The sequence below is a fragment of the Crocodylus siamensis genome, chromosome 4 (assembly GCF_052110815.1).
Source record: "Crocodylus siamensis isolate JL-2025a chromosome 4, ASM5211081v1, whole genome shotgun sequence".
In the NCBI taxonomy this organism is placed as follows: Eukaryota; Metazoa; Chordata; order Crocodylia; family Crocodylidae; genus Crocodylus; species Crocodylus siamensis.
Window position 1 is genome coordinate 228,143,993 of NC_143398.1, and position 23,880 is coordinate 228,167,872.

The 23,880-nt window shown below is 44.6% G+C and overlaps 1 protein-coding gene across 4 annotated transcripts in view; it reads left to right on the forward strand.

Annotated features, from left to right (window-relative positions):
• LOC149867628 (von Willebrand factor D and EGF domain-containing protein-like) overlaps positions 1–23,880 on the forward strand; it is a 350,434-nt gene that overhangs the window by 265,541 nt on the left and 61,013 nt on the right. For all 4 annotated transcript variants that reach the window (XM_090045830.1, XM_090045828.1, XM_090045829.1 and 1 more), the window contains one exon: positions 19,575–20,447. In XM_090045830.1, coding sequence (XP_089901956.1) covers positions 19,575–20,447 — 873 coding nt within the window. The remainder of the gene's footprint in view (positions 1–19,574; positions 20,448–23,880) is intronic.

The window sequence follows — 23,880 nt, forward strand, 5'->3', positions numbered from 1 at the left end:
CTCCTTAATATAGAGCGCCACGCCCCCACCTCTCTTTCCTATCATGTCCCTCCTGTACAACGTATAGCCCTTGATATTCGCCGCCCAATCATGCGTTGCATCCCACCACGTTTCCGTAATCCCCACTATGTCTGGGCTGGTGTCAGCTAGCAGGAGGGTGAGTTCCTCCTGCTTGTTGCCCATACTACGAGCGTTTGTGTAGAGGCATTTGACGCCTCCTGTGGGTGTGTGTACTGACCCCCTAGTCCCAGTGTTACCCTGGCCCCTATCTCTTACCTGTTTATTCGCTTCGCTCGTTGGTCTGGGCTGGGCTGTAGTTGTGGGTGCTGTTTGGTCTGGCAGTCTGATGTTTCCTCTGCTGTTGTCCACTAAAATATTAGCTGTTTCCAGAAGAATATGAAAAAAACTATTCTACAGTATATTCTATGACCCAAATACAGCACCCTAAAGTAGGACCTGTGAGAAGAACATGTTTAGTTCATTTAAAAGATAAATGGTTTCCAGCTCTGCTGAACCACATACTCTGTCAATCTAGAATTTGTTAAGTGCTTCCAATCGACATGATATATTTAGCAAATGATATACCTTAGCAATAGAAGACCAGTGAAGCCCAAGCCATAAAACCAACCAGGAAGAGGTCTGAGTTATCTGTCATGAATAATATTTACAGTCAATCAGGATATCAAGTATAGATTACATTCCTCTCCTACCAGGTCTGTGCAATTTTTTTGCTTAAGCAATCACTTTGCCATCATGACTTTTAGTAGGTAGTAACAACAACCCACTCTCCAAACAAATAATCTATGGTGGACAGAGGCACTGTAGTTTTTTTAGAGAGACAGAACTGAGAGCCAGATTTTTATTTTGAATTTCCAAGCCCCTTTAATCAAATAGCTACCACACCACTTTTAAAAGGAACAGTCCCTGTTTTCATAAATGTGGCAACATTGCAGTTTTGGTAAGTGCTTATAAGACACTTAAAATTAAAAGCAACTGACATTGGACCAAAATCCTGGCTTCATGAAAGTCAAGCTGGAGTTTTGCCATTATATATTATAAGTAAGGGCAGAGCAAGTCATAGGGAGGAGGAAGGAGTTATAGGTGTTATAAAAAGGGTATAGCTTTGCGGGGGTTCAAGACTTGTATATGAAATACCCAGACTCTCTGTAACCACAGCGTTAAAATTTGGCAGGGTCAAATTAATCCATTGGTTTCCAAGATTTAAATTGGCTCCCAAGGTGGTCACTATGTGAGTTAGAAAGAGACCTTAAAAACTAAGGTCTTGTTGTTTTTGTTCAGACTTTAAAGAGTTCAATGCAATTTTCATTAGGACAATGGTTTAATTAGTTCATTAGGACAATGATTTGCTTACTATACCAAGCTTACAACACACTTTTGTATTTTTTGGATAAGGTAAGTTCCAAAATAAATATGTACCTTTTTAGAGATGTTTTCATTTGTTAGGAGAAATCAGGAGTGGGAAATACCCCTATGAATACTGAGAAATATCTTCCAAAGTCTCTGAACTATAATCAGTGTGATTTATAACAAATCCTTTGAATTATTAAAAAGTAACCATCCCGTTATTTTTTTTACTTGCTGAAAAACTGCACTTATTGCACAAAGTTCCATAAATCTAGAATTTGACATATATTATTAGACTCTTAGTTCATCGAGTTTAATATTCTTTCTCCAGTAATGGCTAGTATTTCCAAAATGTTTAAAAGCACCATAATGCCTCTGAATAACCTGTCTCTGTTTTTGAAGATAGGACCAGAGAGGCTGATTCTCTTGACCTGCAGTTGTTTGATGCCCAAAAATCATATATTTAGGGTGACTATTTGCTTTGGATGGTCCTGGAAAATTCTTGCTCCTCTGAAAATAATAAAGGCCTGGCTATCTAATCTAACATCTATACAAAATTATTACGTATAATAGCATTAATTCCTAGTGTACCTGGAACATGGCCTTACTTGACCATGTAAATGCCCGTTCAAGTAGAAAAATATAAATGTCCTAGTATGACCAGTGAGAATAAAAGCCAAAAAGTTAATACATTGCTGTCCAGACTAAATCACTTGAATGTGATTACGATATTATGCAGAATTATATAAAATTGTTTTTGAGAACTTTTAATGTGCTTCTGTGATATGAAAAGATTCATTAGTAGTCTCCGAAAAAGCACAGTTCATATAATTTTTTGGCTTTCATATGTAAAGTAACTCATTTTATGTGTTTACTGCTGAAAACAATGTAATTGTAATTTTAGACCATTTACTACTTGAATTAAATGAAAGGAGAATGTCTGTAAAATATTCAAATTTAAGCAATTTTTCCTTTGGGGAAAAAAAACCATTATGGATCTTTTTTTGAAGAAATATTATGAATTTTCTCCATACCTAACTATTACAGTTCTGATGGCGCCTGCATCAGTATCTCACAGAACGAGACAGGAACACTGCAGACAGGATCTTGCTTGATCTAACTCAGTATGTATATATCAACCTAAACTGGGAAAGGGCTTGAGGGCCCTTGAGCCATCAGATAAGAATGCTGGTTTTTTATTAATTTTTCAGTCACTCATGGCATCAAGAAAAAGTAGAATATATTGCCAGCTTTTCAATGCAGAATCAAATTTATTTGTATAATACATCTCCTGAAAACGCGATCCCTATGTTCTTTGTGCCGTTGCTGATGTAATATAATTACAAAGTTAAATACAGTGTAATAACAATAGAAATTAGGACATAAGGGAAAAGATAGATGCTTAGATTTGAATTATAGTTAGGAGAAGATGAAACTGTGTAGCAACTAGCTATAATCGGGTTAACTGACTTGCCTAGAGCATTATGTGACAGGGTCATACTTACTGCCCCTTTTGTAAACAGCAATGTCACAGAGAGATGCAGGAAAAGTTCTTCCAGGAATGTGAAAGAGATGACTAACACAGACTGCTGCAAGGGGCATAGAAAGGATGATAACAACACAGAAGGGACAAAGTCTCTGATTGAAGGGGCAGAGCACATAAAGAGAGAGGCTGGAGCCCCGACATGCAATTTTAAACTAAATCTTTAAACCAAAGGTTTAAACTAAAGTAAAGCCAGTAAAACTTGTTGAAGACAGGAACAATAAAGCTGGGAAATCATTCCTTTGTGAAGACCCCTATCCATGCAGACTACAAAAAAGTGGGTAATGAATACCACAAGGAGAGAGGAACTCCATGGCCAACATTGCTTATATTCATTTCCGTTAAACATTTAAAAGTTGATGCCTTGAAAATTCTCATTGAAAATCTGTAGAAAAGTTTTTTTAAAAGATAACAATCTACTTTTCTTTAAAGCCTATTTCTTGTGTGAAGTTCTTTACATTTGTTTCCTCCTTGCTCTGTCTCAATACTTTCATTGCATCTGCTCAGTTGTCCTTCATGGCATACCTGATAAGATAACAGTTAATTCCTCAGAACAAAGACCTTGTCATTCTGCTGACCTCAGTGTAGTTCAGGTCATGAGGGCTGACTTTTCACTCACAGTGGAGTGGCAGGATGGTGGCCAGGGCAGTGGAGAAGGAACACCGGGTGTTGGACACTGTCCTGGCCCTAGTGGTCACCTTCATGCCACCCACTTCCCTTGCCCTGGCCCTAGCTCCAACTGTTCCCTGGCAGCTGCCTACCACCCAGCAGAGGGCTCCCCACCATGGGCCTGGGCTGAGATGCAGCGGTTCCTTCACTGGCCAGGAGCCCCTCCTCTGGTCCTCACCCTGGGGGGCCTGCCACTCACCTCAGCTCCATGTGACCTCAGAGCAGGAGCTGCCAGCAGTGGGGCCAAGACCATGCATGGGCCCTGATGGCTTGGCATGCTGGCTACAGGAGTGGGAGCCACCTGTACTGGCAGAGCACTACCTGCTGTCACCCCCAGGTGAGCCCCCTGCCCACCTGCCTTGCTGCAGTCCGTGAACCTGTGGGGTAATGACTAGAAGCCAGGGTGCTGGGCACCTGTCCCTGGACTCTGCCCAGTAGGTGCCCCTACCCCAGGAGGGCACACACAGCACACACTGTAAACGGTCTACACAGGGAAGAGGGAGCTTTATTGGTAGTGGGAAGGAGAGGAAGGGGGATGGGGTCTGTTGTGGGGAAGGGAGCCAGGAGGGGGGTCTGTGCTTGTGGAGGGGAGAACTGTCTACAGTGAGCATGGTGCTGCTGGTGTGCAGTTGGGCTGGGGTCCATGCATGGATGTCCAGGAGGACTACAGTGGGGAGTATATGAGGTGGTGGTTGGCCAGTGCCTCTCACACCCTGTTCCCTGGCCCCCCACTGGCAGGTGAGCAGCTTGCCCTGGGGAAGAGGGGCCTGCCACAGCAGCTGACACTCCAGGTGCCAGGAGTCCTCCTCCTGCTGCACCTCCTATGCCCAGGCCTCATGAAACAGCTCCTCTTGGGCTTCACAACTGTTATGCAGCATGCAGGCTGATACAATAACCTGGGGGATGTTGGCCTATGAGACCTCGAGGTGGGCAGTGAAGGGGCACCAGTGTCACTTCAGGCACCCAAAGGCACACTCCACCAATGTGCAGGTCCAGTCCAGGCACTGACTGAAGTGTGCCTGGTTCAGTAGGACCACATGAGCCAGGGGAGGAGTGGGTAGGCAAGGTCCCCAGTGAGGAGGAGCAGGACCACCACCATATCCAGCTTGAGGTCCAGCACTCCAATGTGAAGTGCCTACTCTCCACCAGGGCTGGCAGGGCAGAGTTGCAGAAGATGTGGGCATCATGGGCACTGACCACCTAGCTGGTGTTTATGTTCATGAAGACACCTCAGTGATCAACAACAGCCTGAAGCATGACAGAGTAGAAGCCCAGCTGGCTGTAGTAGGGGCAGTCACCATGGGTTGTCAGGTGACGAGGATGTGGGTCCCATCCAGGACTCCAACATACTTGGGGAAGGCCAGGGCATAAAACCCTGCCACCACTATACACATGGAGCATGGTTGGCCCCTGCATGTCATGGAGGACACTGTACAACTCCAAAACAGCCTCCCCAGCAGTCGCCTTGCCCACACTGAAGAGACAGCTGATGTTGTGAAGGCTGGCAGGCATGGCCAGCTTGAGCAGTGCAATGTCCATCCACATATCTGTGGGGAGGGGCTGCTACATACTGGTATCCTGCCATTCCAGGTGTAGGTGGGGCTGGTCAAGGAGTTCCTGGAAGGTGGCCCAGGTCATCTAGAATGCTTGTTATCCCACGTGGTCTGGATAATATGCAACTCCAGGCCTGGCTGTCCAGGAGAGCCCACAAATGGCAGGGTTGGAGACCCAGGATGGCATGGATGAACCCCAGTAGTGGTGTCCAGGAGCACATTGTCAGTATCCCTGCTGGGTTCTGGGTGGCAGCAGCACAGTGGCAGGGGGCCTGGGACATTGTGGTGAGCCAGGTGGGGTGGCCTGATGGGGGGCCATCAGGGCCAAGACTGCCCTGGGCCAGGGGGTTGTCCCTATGGCAAGCCAGCAGGGTGAGCACAGTGGTGAGTAGGAGACCAGGGTGGTGGACATTGCTCCCAGAGCCAGTGGCTGGAGCAGCCATGGCGTGGTGGGGAGAGGATGAGGTGACAGCTGCTGTGTACTGCAACCTCACTCTGCATGCCGCCCTAGGCCAGGAAAGCAGGTGATCCAGGTGCAGCATGTGGGGCTGCCTTTTAAACATGGCCACCAGCTGCAGGCAACTGTGGCTAGAGCTTCCAGCTCCCCGCAGTAGCAGTAGGGAGCCAGTACAGGGCTGGAGGGGATGGGAGCAGACTGGTGCCATGAACAGCAAATCTACTCCTGCTTCCTCACACGTGTAGATGCCTGCCCAGGGTGGCTTTATTCTAAAGTAAATTACTCTAGAGTAAACCCACCCTGTAGCATTTGCACATGTAGACACTCCCCTTGAGTAGTAAAAGTATTATACAGAATTAATTTCTATTTCCTCTCATATTTATGCACTTCAGAAATCTGACTTGGATTCAGCATCATAACTGCTACATCCTAGAACTGTGTTGTTTTAATGATGCTCTCAAAATATTAGATCTCATTGTATTTAAGTGTATAAATAAATGGATTAAAATCTCAATTAGGCTGTTCTGAAAGCTTTCCACTTGAAAACCTAGAAATTTCTTGAACTATATACTGCTGGAAACAAATAATTAGGCCTTTAATGTGATGTGAGTCATCAGATTGTCTTCTCTCATAAAATCATATGCTTCAGAGAAACCAGAAAGAGCCTCCTGGGTCCATGCGTCCAGCCTACTACTGTCACATAGGGAAGCATACCATAAATTTACAAAGCTCCGTCTTAACACCAGTTGCTCTCTTTTTAAGGTTCCTAATGTTGGTGGCTTATAGTTAATCTGTGATCAAGTAATGCATTCAAGCTCTTCTTTTCTTCACTCATTTTCATTTGATGAGCTCCTATGTTATGGAGGAAGTCATTTTTATTAGTTTCTGAATTCCTCAGAATTATTAGTTCCTGAATGTCACTACTTCTGTAGTGCTTAAGTCTCCATCACAATTTCTTCCTGAGAAGATTTCTAAAAATATCAATTTTGGTGAGCAGCCTTTCATACTGTATTTTGCTAATGATCATTTCCTGAGAGAGGAGACAGCACATCGCTTTGCTCTCAAAATACCTCCCTTTGGCAGATGCATTGACTAGTTTCAGCAGCAGGAAGGCTCCCAAACTCCAAATGGCCCCGCACTAAACAGTAGTGAAAGAGTCAGTAGAAAAGGGAGAACAATTATATTATTCTTTCTACATCACTCAGCACCTGATAATATCAAGCCCAACAATAAGTAATAGCAATGCTGATGCAAAATATTGTATTACCAAATTAGTTGAAGTCTAATATAAACAGTTAGAGTAGGTTATCTTTCAGTATCTACAGATCTGTATCTATAGATACAGCTATATATCTATATATAGATACGGTATCTTTCTGTATCTATAGATACAGCTATGCATTGTATCTAACTGCTAGTATCTGAGTCACTATGGATGTCTGTACATAAGCTCAGAGGCTGCTCCAACACATTGCAATAACAGCTCATTGGAGCTGGAGGGTGGTAATTACCACGCTCCAGCCAGCCTGTGCATCCCGTGTATCAATGTCCCCACAGTGCTTCAAAATGGCAGTGGGGGCACTTTAACTAAAGCTCACTCCATGGCCCCATTGCCATTTTGAAGTGTAGGTATGCTCATACACAGAAAGCTGCTTCCACCCCACCCTAGAGCTCGTGTAAAAACAGCCTATGACTCCATTCCTGTGCCTGTTTATGCAGGTGGACTAGAGCCAAAATTAGGGAAGGGGAGCATTTCTGCAAGATAACTGACACAAAAGGCAGAGAACCCAGGCTGTGGTTCTCTATGTAGTCTATATAAAGCAAAACTCTACAGAAAAGCACAGGCTGATTTCTAATTTTCTACCCTCACCAGTCATTGGCTCATACATGTAGTCCATGCTGAGGACCTCACCAGCTTATTGTCTAGCTGTTTTAGTTGCCTCCATGCTAGGTCCATGGGCTGTGTTTTCAGAAAGCCTGGGTCCTGGGTCTGTTGAAGTCTCAGAATAGGAAAACTCTCACTGACATCTCTAAATCATCTCATTCTCATTTCATGCCATGTCTTCTGGAAGGCTTTTAAAAAATTGGTATTGTAGAGTGTATTATATCCAAAAGTTTTTCACTTTATCTGTTACAGCAGAGGTGTTAAACATATGGCCCATGGTCCAAATGGAGCCCAAGGAGCCACTCTATCTAGAAGTTAAGGCATAGCCATCAGAAATCAGGAGGTGTGGCTGAGAGGAATCTGGGGGTCTTGTTCCCCAGTGGACATGGCAGTCAGTAGCAGGAAAGGGCTAACACAGACCCACTTGCCCCCTGGACATGTCACCTATTGCTACTGTTATGGCCCTACCCCCTTGACCCTGGGGCTGGAGCTGGAACTGGAGCTGCCACCACAGCACAAGGCACGCAGTAGTGGGAGCTCCATCTCTTAACACAGGGCATGCAATAAGAGTGGGAGCTGCCTCGTGCTGGAGCTGGTACCTCCATCACCGCCACTTCTGCATGCTCCTGATCAGAGCCACAGCAGCTGCCATTACCACTGCCACCTCTTTGTGCCCCGGGCTGAATCCAGCTTGCAAGGAGCCCCCTAGTCTAAATCCATCCTGGGGCACAAGGAGAACTTGACACGGCTGCATTAAGGATTAGTAATAAAATACTTACCAACAGTGTAACCATAAATGTCTCTGAGTTCTCGGCTCCTGCCTGCAATGCAAGACATAGTCTCCCTATGATGTTAAGCAGAATCCCTGCAAAATGCATAAAATATAGTAATGAAGGTGCCAATTACTTGAACATAAATTTAAAAATATTTTTTCAGGAGTTTTTAAGCATGCAAATATATTTTTTTTTCCTTTGAATGTTGAATCACTTCAATGTTCACAGAAAATGAACATGAGAACATTGACGATGTGTAGGGGTGCACGCGGGTGCATGTGCACCCCCTGAGCATGTGGTGCACCCCCTGAGAGAAGGTGCTACTAACACTGTCAGTAGCACCTGTGGACGGTCGCCCGTTGCCGTCAACACCACTGACACCATCTGCAATTGCCACTGGCTGCCACCAACACTGCCAGTGGTGTCTATAAGTGGTCGCTGACCACTGGTCAGCACTCACCACGCCCCCTCCCCTTCCACTGCTGACACTGCTGTGGCTAACTGCGGCAGCTCCCCACTTGCCTCCACCATGCTCCTGCCACCGCCAGTGCTGCCACCATCTGCAGGAACTTGCCGTGCCCCCCCCACCCCGCCCCAGCCTCCGGAAGCATGCAGCTTTTGCGCACCACTCCCACCTCCCAGCCCACCTCAGGAAGCACAACAAGCACCCCCCGCCCCCCACACACACACACACCAATTCCAATTTATTAAAACAGAAGACCTTCTTTAACTTACTTCCTCTATTTCTTTCTCTCTTTTTTTGTTTGGTACTTCTTTTTATTGTATCCTTTCGTGGCTGACTTCATGTCACCATTCTTCCCCCAACCCCATTTCCCTTCCACCTCCTATTTTATTACCCACCCTATCCCATTAACTGTCTGTCTCCCAGCTTCATGTTCCTCGCCCCCTTCCTCCCACAGCCCATTTCTCACACACTTCCATCTAAAGGAGGGATAGAAGCCCATCCTGGCTCACCATCCCTGCAGTGGCAACTCACAGCTCCTAGTCAGGCCCCTGCTCACCAACCTTCTAGTGTAAAGTCACAGCTGTGCAAGTGGGGGACAGTCAGAGAAGGTTTTTAGCCTTCAGGTGTGACTGCTCCACACTGAAGCTAACACAATCAACATTTAAGCAGCTCAAAATGCAATATGTAACAAGACCCTCCCAGTCTCAGGCTATGGCCTGAGGAGGGAGAGGAGGATCCACGTAGTGAACCAAAGGCTGCGTAGCTGGTGTCATTGGGAAGGCTTTGGCTTCCATGACCACAGCCCGCTGCTTGGTGAGAGAGGTAGCGAGCTGCTGGGAAAAATGGCCTACACCTCTCCCCCCTGGGGAGGACGCTCTTCTCAGCCAGGCTGGCTGACCTGCTCCACCGGGCTTTAAACTAAGCCCGCTGGGGGATGGGGGGACTACTGCCCCTGCTGGCCCGCTGAACAGCCCTTGCAAAGCCAGCAGACCAAGGCACTTAAGGGGGCCCACCCCTGCCCAGCCCTGGCACAATCTGTGGGCAAGGCAAGAGCCCCCAAGGGGACACTTGCCTGCCTATACACTAATGCCAGGAGCCTGGGCAACAAACAGGATGAGCTCATCCTCCTGCTCAGTGCAAAGAATTATGATGTCACTGGGATAATGGAGACCTGATGGGACTCCACCCATGACTGGACCATGGGTATAGAGGGCTATACCCTGTACAGGAGGGATCGTGTTGACAAAAAGGGCGGGGGTGTAGCTCTCTATGTGAAGGAAAGCTGCATTTCCCTGCAAGCTGATGTTGGCGACCAGCATGGACAGCTAGAGACCCTCTGGGTAAAAATTCATCTGCAATACGGCACAGGGGACACAATGGTGGGAGTCTACTACAGACCTCCCACTCAAAGTCCTGAGCTTGACCAGGAGTTCTCCCGGGAACTGACTGAGGCCGCTTGCTGCAGGACCTTGGTTGTCATGGGTGACTTCAATTACCCGGACATCTCGTGGGAAGATCACTCAGCAAAATCCGAGCAGTCGCAAAGCCTTCTCTTGTGTGTGGATGACCTCTACCTGACTCAAGAAGTCTATGGGCCAACGAGAGGCAAAGCACTGCTCAACCTGGTACTGGCTACGAGGGACGACCTAATCGGCGACCTAGTGATCGATGGGAAGCTGGGTGACAGTGACCACGAGCTGATCACCTTCACCATCCGCCGTAAAGCTGGCAAGTCAGTCAGCAACACTGAAGTCCTTGAGTTCAGAAAAGCCAACTTTGACAAGCTCAAGAGGCTAGTCGGTCAGGCCCTCAGGGACCATGACCCCAGGGAGATGGGAGTTCAAGAAGAGTGGTTGCTTCTCAAGGAAGCGATCCTCAATGCACAAGCCAAATCTATTCCAACTCGGAGGAAAGGCAGCAAGAAGGCACAGCAGCCTTCCTGGCTCTCCTGGGACCTAGCGGACCTCCTGCAGCTAAAAAGGAAAGCCTACAAAGGATGGAGGATGGGATTCACCTCCAAGGAGGATTATTCTGCACTGGTCCGGTTCTGCAGGGAGCAAACCAGGAAAGCCAAGGCTGCAACTGAACTCCAACTAGCTCCAAGCATCAAGGACAACAAAAAGTCCTTTTTCAGATATGTGGGGAGCCGGACGAAAAGCATGGGCAATGTTGGACCCCTGCTGAACCAGATGGGGCAACTGACAACTGACGCCCAGGAAAAAGCCAACCTATTAAATAGGTATTTTGCGTCAGTCTTTCATCAGTCCCATGGGACGCCCGTGCTTGCTATGGGACAGGGAGATCCGGGTGATGGGGATCCCCTACCCTCCATAAATGCTGACCTTGTGAAGGAACACCTTGAGAAGCTGAATACCTTCAAGTCAGCCGGCCCTAACAATCTGCACCCCAGGGTACTCAAGGAGCTGCTGAGTGTCATAGCCCAGCCCCTGGCACGGATCTTTGAAAACTCCTGGCGCTCTGGTGTAGTGCCCGAAGACTGGAAGAAGGCCAATGTGGTGCCAATCTTCAAGAAAGGGAGGAGAGTGGATCCGGCTAACTACAGGCCCATTAGCCTGACTTCTATCCTGGGAAAGATCTTAGAAAAGTTTATTAAGGAGGCCATCCTTGAGGGACTGGCCCAGGTTAACATCCTAAGGAATAGCCAGCACGGGTTTGTTGCGGGTAGGTTTTGTTTGACCAATCTCATTTCCTTCTATGACCAGGTGACCTATCACCTGGACAAGGGAGAAGAGATTGATGTCATATATCTTGACTTCAAAAAAGCTTTTGATCTGGTATCCCATGATCACCTCTTGGCCAAACTGGTCAGTTGTGGCCTTGGCTCCACCACGATCTGATGACTGGGAAATTGGCTCTGTGGTCGGACCCAGAGGGTTGTAATTGTTGGCAGTCACTCATCGTGGTGCCCTGTGACCAGTGGGGTCCCTCAAGGCTCTGTCCTGGGACCCATCCTGTTCAACATCTTCATTAAAGATGTGGACATTGGAGTCAGGAGTGGACTGGCCAAGTTCGCCAATGACACCAAACTTTGGGGCAAAGCATCCACGCCAGAAGATAGGTGGGTGATCCAGGCTGACCTGGACAGGCTCAGCAAATGGGCAGACGAGAACCTCATGGTGTTTAACACCGATAAATGCAAGGTTCTCCACCTTGGGAGGAAAAACCTGCAGCACCCTTATAGGCTCGGCAGTGCTACGTTGGTTAGCACTACAGAAGAAAGAGACTTGGGGGTCATCATTGACCACAAGATGAACATGAGCCTGCAATGCGATGCTGCAGCTAGTAAAGCGACCAAAACACTGGCGTGCATCCATAGATGCTTCTCGAGCAAATCCCGGGATGTCATTCTCCCCTTTTACTCGGCCTTGGTGAGGCCGCAGCTGGAGTACTGCGTCCAGTTTTGGGCTCCACAATTCAAAAAGGATGTGGAGAAGCTTGAGAGAGTCCAGAGGAGAGCCACGCGCATGATCAGAGGTCAGGAAAACAGACTTATGATGACAGGCTGAGAGTCATGGGACTCTTTAGCCTGGAAAAGCGTAGGCTCAGGGGTGGTCTGATGGCCACCTATAAGTTTATCAGGGGTGACCACCAGGATCTGGGGGAACGTCTGTTCACCAGAGCGCCCCAAGGGATGACGAGGTTGAACGGTCACAAACTCCTGCAAGACCATTTCAGGCTGGACATAAAGAAGAATTTCTTTACTGTCCGAGCCCTCAAGGTCTGGAACAGTCTGCCAGCGGAGGTGGTTCAAGCACCTACATTGAACACCTTCAAGAGTAAATTGGATGCTTATCTTGCTGGGATCCTATGACCCCAGCTGACTTCCTGCCCTTTGGGCAGGGGGCTGGACTCGATGATCTCCCGAGGTCCCTTCCAGCCCTGATGTCTATGAAATCTATGAAATCTATGAAACCCATAGAAACCTTTTAAGGAGAGATTAACAGATGAGCTGGTTTAAGATAATAATTTTTCCCTTGAGAAAGATCTGCAACAGAGATGGATAATTATTTATTTCATATGCACAAGACTAATTTACATTGTAAATTCCACATTTTTTGCAGAACTGTGTATGTACAGCTGCAAACCTCAAAAGATCTGAAAACATTTAATAAACAAAACACTTAAGCACTAAAACAGAGAAAGGAACTGCTATTATCAGAAAGCAGTTAGCAAATGTACACTCCTTTGAACGTTTGTTAGAGTTTATGATTTCATGTAGGACACCACTGAAGTGAAGAGACACGAGATAGCCTCTTACTAGGAATACCACCCAAATCAACACAGAACTTTCTGTGAAAATCAGCCACAGCTAAAGAGATGGTGAACCACATGCCCACCTGCTTATTTTATGGTTAATAAATTAGTGAAAGAACTTAATGATCACAGAAGTAAGGAGTCAATAGCTCTGCTTTTGGTGCGACAATGTGGGCAGGCTTCCATGCACAGTTTGACTCCGCATTTCATTTATGACTTGAGCATCTCTTAGGCACAGAATGCTACAGATTCCCCAAATTAGGTAGTATTCTCAATATGGGCAAATATTTAGAAGTAAAAGACCAGATTTATATTAAAAGATATTGTAACTGCTTTTTTAAGGCTAATATCAGTTTTCTAAGTTGAAACACATTTAAAAGTCACATTTAGAAACTCATACTAACTGAGCACGTCTACACATGTGCTTTAGTGTACAGTAAATTAATTTACTGTGCAGCAATATGCCATCATTTACACGTGTGCAACAAATAGGCTGGTATAGATTAATTTACTGTGCCCTTGAATAGTCCTGTCAGACATAAGCACTATCTGTCATCACAGTAAATGACTGCACTTAAATGCATGTGTGAAAGGTGATGGGGCAGGCTGGAGCTCAAAGGCGCTCCAGTGCAGAGCTAGCCAGCAGGCAGGCTCCCTATTGAAGCACCCTCATGCCGCAGCCGGCCGCCCCACAGCACGTGGAGCCCTGTCAGAGCATACCACGGCTGGCTGCTCTAATGGGGCTCCATGTGCTGTGGACTGGTTGGCTGAGACATGAGCAGCTCCCATGCTGAAGCACACATGCCTCATCCAGCCCCCTTATAGCACATGGAGCCCCACCCCCCTGGGGCTCCACTTGCTGTGGAGTGGTTAGCTGGAGCATAAGGGTGCTTCAGCGCAGGGCCTGCCTGCTGGCTGAAACACCCTCATGCCCCAGCCAGACCCTCTGCAGCACATGGAGCCTAGTCGGAACAGCCCTGGCTGGTGGGCCTGGGTCCCCTGCCATCCTAAGCTGCTCCCACCAGGCTCCATGTGCTGTGCACAAATAAATTCTGGAGCCAATTGCTCTGGAGTTTTTTGCTCCCAGGCGCACATTCAAACAGCGTGCCCAGGTGCAAAAATTCTAGAGCAATAAGCCCCAGAGTTTATTCATGAGCATTAATTGCACATACACAAGCATCCACTATAATTTAAATTAGTGCAAATAGTCCTTCATTCAATGTTTGACTTTTCACCCTTGACATTAAGAATATGAAAAGGATTTGAACAAACTGAAGTTACTAGCTAAATCTACATTTAAATTTAATTAGCTCCCGAAATGCTTTCACCTTCAGATTATTTCTGAGGCTTTGGAAGTCAAGATAGCATGAGCATTAAAAGGGCTAAGCATTTTATCAGTGAGAGGGACTGGCTAGCAAGAGATAGGAGTGGATCCAGGATTTCCTAATAGCAACCCACACTGCAAGTGTTGTTGCACCCCCTGCTCCTAGCCTCCTCTGCCCCCACCAGTGTGGGCAGACCCAGCTGCAGGAGCCTCTGGGGACTTTTTAAAGTCCTTAAAGCAGATGAAAATCCTTGCTCCCTTCCCCTTCCTGCTCAGAAGCATGCCCCCTCTATCGCCCCCATCCCCTGCATGATTAAGGGGCAGAGAAACTCCAGACCTAGCTGGGCTGAACATGGGGTGGGATCAGCTAGAGAGGGGACAGTGGCAACAGGGTGGCTGGAGAGTTTCTCTCACATTGCCTGCTCTTCACCTCCCCAGCTGAGCACAGCCCCCATGCATGGGACACAAGTGGCTCTAGTGCTGCTCTGCCCCAGGGACAGTGGGGAAAAGCAGGAAGGGTATAGGGGGAAAAAAGTAGGAAGGGGGCATGCCATGGTGCACCCGTGGTGTGCTTGAATCCAAAAGCGGGGTATAGACGCACTACTGCACCTCCTCTGAATCTGCCTTTGGCAAGAGTTCAACAACCGTGAAAGCAAGCTGGACATTTGTATGAAGAGTAAGGCAGTAAGAGGAGGAGGTGTAGAGATGGGGAAGGCACACCCACATGTCTCTGTAGGCTAAGGGAGTCGTTTATGGGCGGGAAGAAGTTTTGATTACATTATTATGGCAGAGGAAGTGGTGACAGACAGCTTCTAAATCCAGGAGCCAGATGGGGAACAAAGAAAATGGAAAGATATCAATACCTTTCTATGTTTTCTATGACACACACTTTCTCTCCTACTTCATGACAATTGGGCAGTTTCCCTCTCTCACTAGATAAAGAGAGAAAAAATACTAATACAGAGAGGAAGGGAGATAAATTAGATGATCCCTAATACTCCGGTAACAAGACTCCTCAAACCAATGTAATTTTTCTGGTCTCTCTTGACATTTTAAATAAGATGTATGGGCTGGTAGATGTTTCAAATGTTAAATGATGACCCCCATAGTGTAATATGCTAGAAGAGCATATCTCTGTAGACATTCTTCTGAATGAGAAATGTCTCACACAGAATGTACTACTAAATGTTAATAGCTCTAAAGCTACACAACTTGTAAATTTATTGAATTGTGTTAACAATGAGGTTAATACTTAAATTATGCCCCAAAACAGTAGTATGCTCATGGGAAACAAAGGTAAAATAATACTTTGCATGGAAGTCTGCATACATATATCATCCTGAGGCTCTTTCTGCAGGGAGGAATCAACCTTGAGCTGGACAGTTGTGCTTATAATTGTGTAGTACGTGGATTAAAGGGCAGAGAAACTCCAGACTTAGCTGGACCCAAGAACACAGTGCAGACCTAGATTATGGTTGAGGACCACATTTAGAGTCTCTTCCAAAGCTATGTGATCACATCAAAATCTAAGCTTATTTATATGTATATATTTTATGAACTAAAGTTTCTTGCTCCCATGGTTTCAAGGAAAAAATAAAACTCCAATATAAAGGAAGTAGCAATAACCTCTGAAATCTGTAGGCAGCAAGGAAGAAAAGTTCTGATGGGTGTGATTCACCAAGATCTGGCCCTTATCTCTGTTGCTCTCATCTTCCCTGGACAGAGAAGTAACAAAAGAGTCTCGGGGTCTGACTCGCCACTCCCATACTCCAGATTTATGCTGATGTAACTCTATTGATATGAATGGAGTGACAGAAGTGTACAGCTAGAACGAAGCATTTGCTGTATCAGGCCCTCATTCTCTTATCTGCTCCTCTAAAAAATAAACTCAGTTGCTCTGCTGCTGCACATCTCCTGGTTAATACAGGCAGAAACAGAGACAGGGAGTGAAAATGTATTTTTGTCCCTTCGCATAACCTTGAGCACTGTGACTTGTCATTTTTTTTTTTGTTTGTTATTTTCATCCAGTCCAATATGTAATCATATAGTGGCATCACAGAGAAAACCAGATTCATCCAATCACACTTCTGCATTGATAATGGGTTATACATTTGAAGATATTGATCGACTGCATGGAAAAATAAATTGAAGTAATACAGGATTTCGAAAAGCTGCTGACAATAGACAACTGAGTTTGCAATCTTTTAGAATAGTCCTTTGTTGCTTATTTAGATATTAGAAAAACTGCAGAATAAAAATAACTGTCTCCTCCAGAAAAGCTCCCTCTGTCACCATCTCATTTTAGCCAGGTTGCACTCTATTACTATTGGTGAAAACCTGGTGCAGTATGGGGGATGGATTACAGGACACTGAACGAATTATACTGAACTGAGCCCACAGTGAAATTCAGAAGCATGTTGTGGTTTTGTGGGTACCTTATGGAAAATGCATAAAGGATTTTAATCCAGTCTCTATCATACTGAACAGAAGCCAACCACAATATTGCTATTAGTTAGTTTAATTGGCTTCTTTATTGTCAGTCATATGAGAAATGTCCAAGACTGAATGGTCATGGAGAACCCCTGATGCCTACAGGTGGTCCCTGCCTCCAGGTAAAGTCTGGGTACCTTGGCAAGACCATGTGAAGAGAATTACACTGTGTACCTGATCAGGAGCTAAGTGGATGTTATGAGCTTCTATTTTGGCAGCCTAATCCCTTCAATAGTCCCTAAAATTCATTTAGGAAAAAAAAATCCTATTTGATTTCACTGTGACTGCTGGAGCTCAGAGCTATTATTAGGGTTCATTTCAGAAATTTGTCAAAGTGGTGACTCAGCCTTCCATTGTCCCTCCTGCCGTTCCTAGTCCCTGAATTGAATTTTCCAGAGGCAATGCTTCTTGCCTATAACTGATCATTTTCTATGGGGTATTTCTTTCATCTTTCTTTCTCTCATTCATTTTTAAAAATCCTTTTACCTCTCCTTTCTTCCATTTTCCTATTTAGTTATCTCTGATTTCTTCTCCTCTCTTTTTTCCCCTCCCATCTGCCCTTTCTTCCATCCTCTCATCATTTGTCAATACTACCTTGTACAGTACAATCAGTTTATTTATATACTGTTTTTGTCCACTGCCTGAATCACTACCACGCACATGGTATTCCAGGAGAATGAAAAGAAGAAAAAAAGGAAAACCACAAGCAGATGAAAGAGAGTGTACAAATGGCTGGATGCCAGGAACTCCTGCCCGCTGTGATGACTTTCCTTTTTGGCCTTTGCCAAGTCATTTGTGGACAGATCCAAATCTAGTTGTCAAGACCTAAATAGGTCTTAGGTGGAACAAAGGCACATAGAGTGATCAAGAGTAATCCAAATTAATCTTAATCCTGTTCAGAGGCTGCAAAACTGCTTAGGCATCCAGATGTCTCTATGTCAGCCTAACTAGACATGCCCAGACTTCAGCTACTGCTCAAGCTCAGAAGAGATCCGGACAAGGCGTTTAACTCCCACATCATTCTGCTGTGATCCAAAGTGATGGGACATGCCTATACTCTACTTATATCTGATTCTTTAGATGCACAGTAACTATGTAAAACAGAGTCACTGGGCAGTCAAGATGACAAGATTAGTGCAAGAAAAACAAGCATGAGTGAGTCTAACTGTACTTGAGTGATCCTGGAAACACAGACACATCCAGGACTCCTCCTTCTACAAGACTGCTCCTCACTAAACTACAGTCACATTCCCTCTTGCTTGTTCTCTATCTGGATCCATGACCATTAGCCTTCTGGCACTGAAGTCACCCAGCTTCAACAGAAGGTATGGATATGTCCTTCTGCCCAGCCTAGCCCATAACCTGAAAGTTAGAGAATTATCCTAGGAAGATGATGTGGGTTTAGATCATTTCAATAGGGGAAGACAAACTGGCTTCTTGGGGCAAACATGCTTTCTATTATACATCTGGGCAAAAAGTATGCAGAACTAACACCAGCAGCATTTTAAGAGCGAATGGGGATACCATGCTTTATGGCAGATTAGGTGCCTCCCTGCTGAGTGATCTGGATTCTGAGATGATAGAAGTACCTTATTTGCAGTCCCGTGTTAAATTATTAAACTGATACCAGAGAATCAGGAGTTCAGTTTCCAGGTAGTTATCTGTAAGTGCGACCTTGCTGAACTACTAGGCAATCTTATCCCCCCTTGGAAACTCCCAAGTCTTTCCATTCACTGTATAAGAAGCCTAGGGCCCCAAACCTGTCAATTTAGAATATGCCCAAGACAAGGGGCCTACACTCTAGGTGTTGCAACACCCAAGTGGAGGCACCTACAAAATCAGTTTGGATTCGACCCTCATCTTTCTGCTTCAGTTTGTTCAGTTATCAATTTTAGTAATGACAGCTACATCAAAAAGAGGGTTACCTGGGTATTTAATAGTTATCTAGTATCCTAAAACGTAAAATCGTTAACCCAATAGGGTTAATTCTAAAACAGATTTAGCATTGGGTGTTTGGGGAACAGTCCCACAGCCCAAAACACTCCCTATGCTATGAAATAAGTATGCCACAACTTGTTAAAAATAGCCTTTTCCATTCATTAGAGACAGCAGATGGCCATTAATCTTGTTGAAACTATTGATTCAAACTACTTGTCTTCACTTTCAAGGCTCTTCACAGCCTGTCCCCTCCCCATATATCATATCTCCTACATTATTGAAAAGGTGGCTTCCACTTCTGCCATGATGTCAGCTTTATTCCATTGATGTCAGCTTTGTCAGCCATTTTTAAACATGCTTTCTCCCACACTCTTCTCATATTTGGCATCTATGCAAACATCCACAAAGCCATATCATTCCTCTCTCTAAACCTCTCTTTTACTGAGATGCTTACAAAAACTTAGCAATAGTTTTGTACGTGTATGCTGAGACTTTGGTCATTACCCAGAATTTTCTTATTATTTTTTTGTTCTCCCTCTGTCGGCTTTGGCACCCACCCACGGTCTCTTGTAAGCACGTCAGGGCAGAGACTCTATTATGTAACCATATGGTGTTGAGCACAAAGCAGCCCAGACATATAACTCTGGCAGGAGAAATCACAAATCAATAAATATTGACTCCGATTAGTCAGGAAATTGTAATCATACGAGTATGGCAGATTGCTTTCTTTCTGTATGTCATTAATATCCTACTGTTGGTTCACAAGTTCATTATTCATTTTCCTCCAGTACTGATTCAGGCCAGCAGATTTACTGACGGGTATCTTTTTCCCTCAGCCCTAGTACAAAGATCTTCTCAAAATCACATGGATACTGCTGAGATAGGTAATGAAGACGCTAAAGACTCCCACCAAGAAAGAGCAGCAATGAAATCATTTTCCCAAGCTCTTCTAGCAAGACACCCTACAGTCTTTGGTATTCAATCCCTTACTATAAAAAAGACAGCTTCCCCGCCTCAGACTTCAGCAGCAACAAAATCTGATCTAGAGTCCACACCATCTGAGAAATCATCATCCTTGGATAAAGGGACAATAGAAATGAATGCGCACAACCTACTTCTGCACCAAGAGCCCAATGACAAAGCAGCAATGGTCAGAATGACAACCCGGATCTCTCCTGACTATAATCTGTACCTTAGATCACACACAGCAGGGAGTGTTTCCCCTCACCATGACATGAGTGCAAGTTCATTAGTTTCAAGCCCGTCTGCTGTTCAGCAGACCCGCACAAAATCTAACTTTTCTTCGAGAAATTGGTCTAGTAGGATTGCAACAACAAAGACCAAGCCACTGCACGATTTTCGAACAGAAAAGCCAAGAGCGTCTGCTTTGACCGCCCTGCTGACTTCTTCATTCCATTTGATAGCTTCTTTTTCTGATACAGCTCCCCGAAGTGCCAGCCTCCCAGTAAGGACTTCTGTTCAAGCAAGAATTCCAGCACAGGCCATTTCAATCAGAAAGCCAGATGCCTTCGCAGCAAACCGTCTGGCACTATCAAAACCCATTACTGGTCTACTGTATCAGGACAAGAAAATCACTTGTGCCAACATGCCGTGCTTTGCAGGAGTGCAGTGTGAGCCTGCTAAAGACGGAGGATTTAAATGTGGGCCTTGTCCATTTGGATACAGTGGGGATGGAATTACATGTCAAAGTAAGTAAAACAAAAAGGAAAACCACTGAAAGTGTTTTAGTATTTTCAAAATTCATCATTATTCACAACACTAATTTATATTTTGTTTAAACCTGTGGGGTTTTCTCAGCTGGGATCGCACCTGCTTTCAACCAAACTAACTTGTTTTATAGTTCAGAACAAACTGCTTTCTGCTGGAATAAATGGCAGTTTTATTTGCCAGCATTCGAGCAATTAAAACAGTGGACCCAATTTTATTCTCACTTCACCTCATTTAAATCTGGAGTCATGCTATTAAAGTCAATGGAATTCCAATTTGGTAAAATTAGTGTAAGCAGGACCAGAATGGGCTCTGTCTGTCTACACAAAGTTTATATACCGTAGACAATTTATATTTTGTGAAGTAATTTTCCACTACCTTGAAAAGTAACTTTAAATTCCTGCACTAATATTCTAGGAAAAAAACCCAGCTTGTCATCTGATATGTCTAGTTCTAGATTATGTTCTTATATGTTATATTGGTTCATTTATTAGCTCAAAAAACCTCAGTGAAAAAAAATACTACTATTATACATCATTTTAAAAGTGTGAATGTGTTTACTTAACTATTATTATATCCTTTTTTCAAATTTCTGATTAAGTGATACATTAATTGGTCTTTCACTGGCAAAAGTGGGTGTATTATCTACTTCATTTTCTTTTCCACACGCACATGCACACATATTTATGCACAAGCAGGGCAGATCATGGTTCTCACTGGGTTGGCTTCTCATGACTCAGAGAGCAAAACTTTAAGTTAGCTTTATCTGCTTCCCAATAGTCCCAAAGGCAGATGAAATCCCCAGCTACCACAGCAGAATACCCAGTTGCTGCCAGTCATATTCTACCTCATCTCAGAGCTCACAGTCGTGGGGGAGATTTACTGAAGAACAACCAGGCTACCATAATCCCAGCTCTCCTGGTTTCTGAAATGGCCTATGATGGGCCCATAGATACCCATGCATCAGATATAGCAGCTCTCAGGCTGACCTACTTGGCATCACAGATTAGAAAAGGTAGCACCCTGGGATATGCAAAATAGCTGGGTCCCAATGTTTGGTCCTTCATGGCTATGCACACACAGTCCTATTTTTGAAACATATTTTTCAAGTACACTGATATGTTCCCTAAATCTTAATTCTAGCTACAACCTTTAGCTGCTCCAAAAGACAAGAGGCTTCTTGCCTTCTGCTCCAACAACTATTCATACTGCAAATCTCCCTGTAGTGTCCTTAAGATGAAATATTTTATTACCAACATCATTCTCTGTCTCAGGGTTTGATAATGTGACACATAAACATCCTTTATTTTTCTCTGATCTCTAACCATGTCAGCCGACTAAAGACAAGCTTGCTGCTTTGAGAACCTGTTCCATCACAAGCTTCTCTGTGTAAGGGCCGATAGCTATCCTGGAACGTGACCAAAAAACGTCCGGGTTGCTGGATCTGTCTGAAGAACATCTATTGTACCTCTAGCTGCTGATGTTCTCTTCCACGTCAAAAGCAGCAGACTTATCTTGAAAGATGATGGTAATTTCTTGCATTTAGGACTGCCATCATCTCTGCTATTAGCACCTGGCAGGCCAGCCAAGTCTCTAATAATTTCCCCTGAAACAATAGTACCCTCTTTGTACAGACAACAGCAAAACCTAGCAGCTGATCAAAGCCATGTCCAGACTTTTTGAAATCTTATGCTTGGATGCAACATCTCTGGTATGTGATCTAACACTGAGTGAAAATATCGGCAGCCTTAGACAGTCTGCTGAGAGTTGCCACCATCTTATTTTATAATGGAATTCAATGAGATAAAGGAAGCAGGCCATCTGTAACAAGGTTTAATACCTGTGATGCTTGATAAAACCTTTGCTTAATAACAGTGACTGAAAATCTTCCAAGATAATCTATACTACACTAACTGATATTTATCCCCTGTGACCGAATTCAGATTTTCTTCTCAAGTATGTTGTTAAAATCAGAGCTAGGAAATTTGATCTGGGACAAAAAAGAACCAGCCTAAAAATTAATTTGCCCCCGAACAAACTCAAAGCAAACTAACTCATACTTTCTTTGTGACGGTTTCATTCAGTTTTGGCAAGGACTCTTCTCCTCTGACTCTGTATATGGCTGTGATTACCTTCTCCTCCTAGAGCTGTCATTGGGAAACTCTTTCCTTTTTACTAGCTTTCTACTGTTCAAAACTACAGGCCAGATATTCCAGTGAACTCAGTTAAGCATCTAACCACCATATCTTCCCAAGTGTGTGGCATTGCGTGCCGCCCACTGCAAACTTTTCCTCAGTTCTCAACGGGAGGGACTAGACGAGCTTCCAGAAATCTGAGACGAGATGGATTCCTGGAGCCTCTCCTTCCTTCTTCATCTCTTAAAATCCCTTGGTATTATAAATTCAGCCTAAGCACTCACCTTGTAAATGCCTTTGTCATTGGGTGGAAGGCACTAATGGTTCAGTGCAAGTTGAGGACAACAAAATGTAGGAGCCTCAACGTGTTTCCCTCCAGAGAAGTCTATTGAAGGGATGCAGGTTCAGAAAGAGAGAGACAGTCACCTGCTAGGGTTGCTCACTCTGACTGAAGCTGTTCTGGGAGATTTCCTCCCCACCCCGTGCGATATGATGTCATTAATCAACCCATTCCCAATATCAATCTCCCAAATTGCATTCAATATTGACCAGGAGATGGATGCTGATTCCGGTAGACTCCCAGCCAATCCAGGACATTTGGCAACCCTATCACCTGCAGACTTCCAGAAAAGGATCAGGAAGACGAAGGGCCTGTTGCAGCCTAATGGGTTGCCATCTTCACACAAGTATGCTTATATGAGCTTATATTTCACAAAGTGAAGGAGGGAATCTGAAATAGATTCAACATCAGCTGGTAGTGTCCTTTAAAGGGCAAGTACTTTATCACCAATAAATAATGATAATGGTACAGACTTAGCAGTTTTACAGGACGGTGCCTTTCACCTGCCAAGTGCATTATAGATATGCCACAATATTTACAGAGCAGTAAATATTTCAGGATCACTCTTTAAACCATGTCCACAGAATCAGGGAAGCTCACTCAACTAATCCATACTTAGTGGGGACCAAAACTATTATTTATAACATATTCAGAGTATGTCTAGTCATGAGCTGTCAGGTGCATTTAAATTTTAATGTGTAATATGCTAAATAACACTAAAGACTATTGCTTGGAAATGCTTATACCAAATGGTTGTTTTCGAAGCATCTTAATATTTTTTATTTATGTTTTTGCTTCTATGTTTCACTCTAGTTAAGTGGATGCATCTTTAAATGCATTTTAAATACTATATTGAAGGAAATGCAGTTGATTTCCCAGGGCTAAGAGGTTGTGGGGCTAGCAGTAAGTGACTGAGAGCAGCCGTTGTGTTGCATAGGA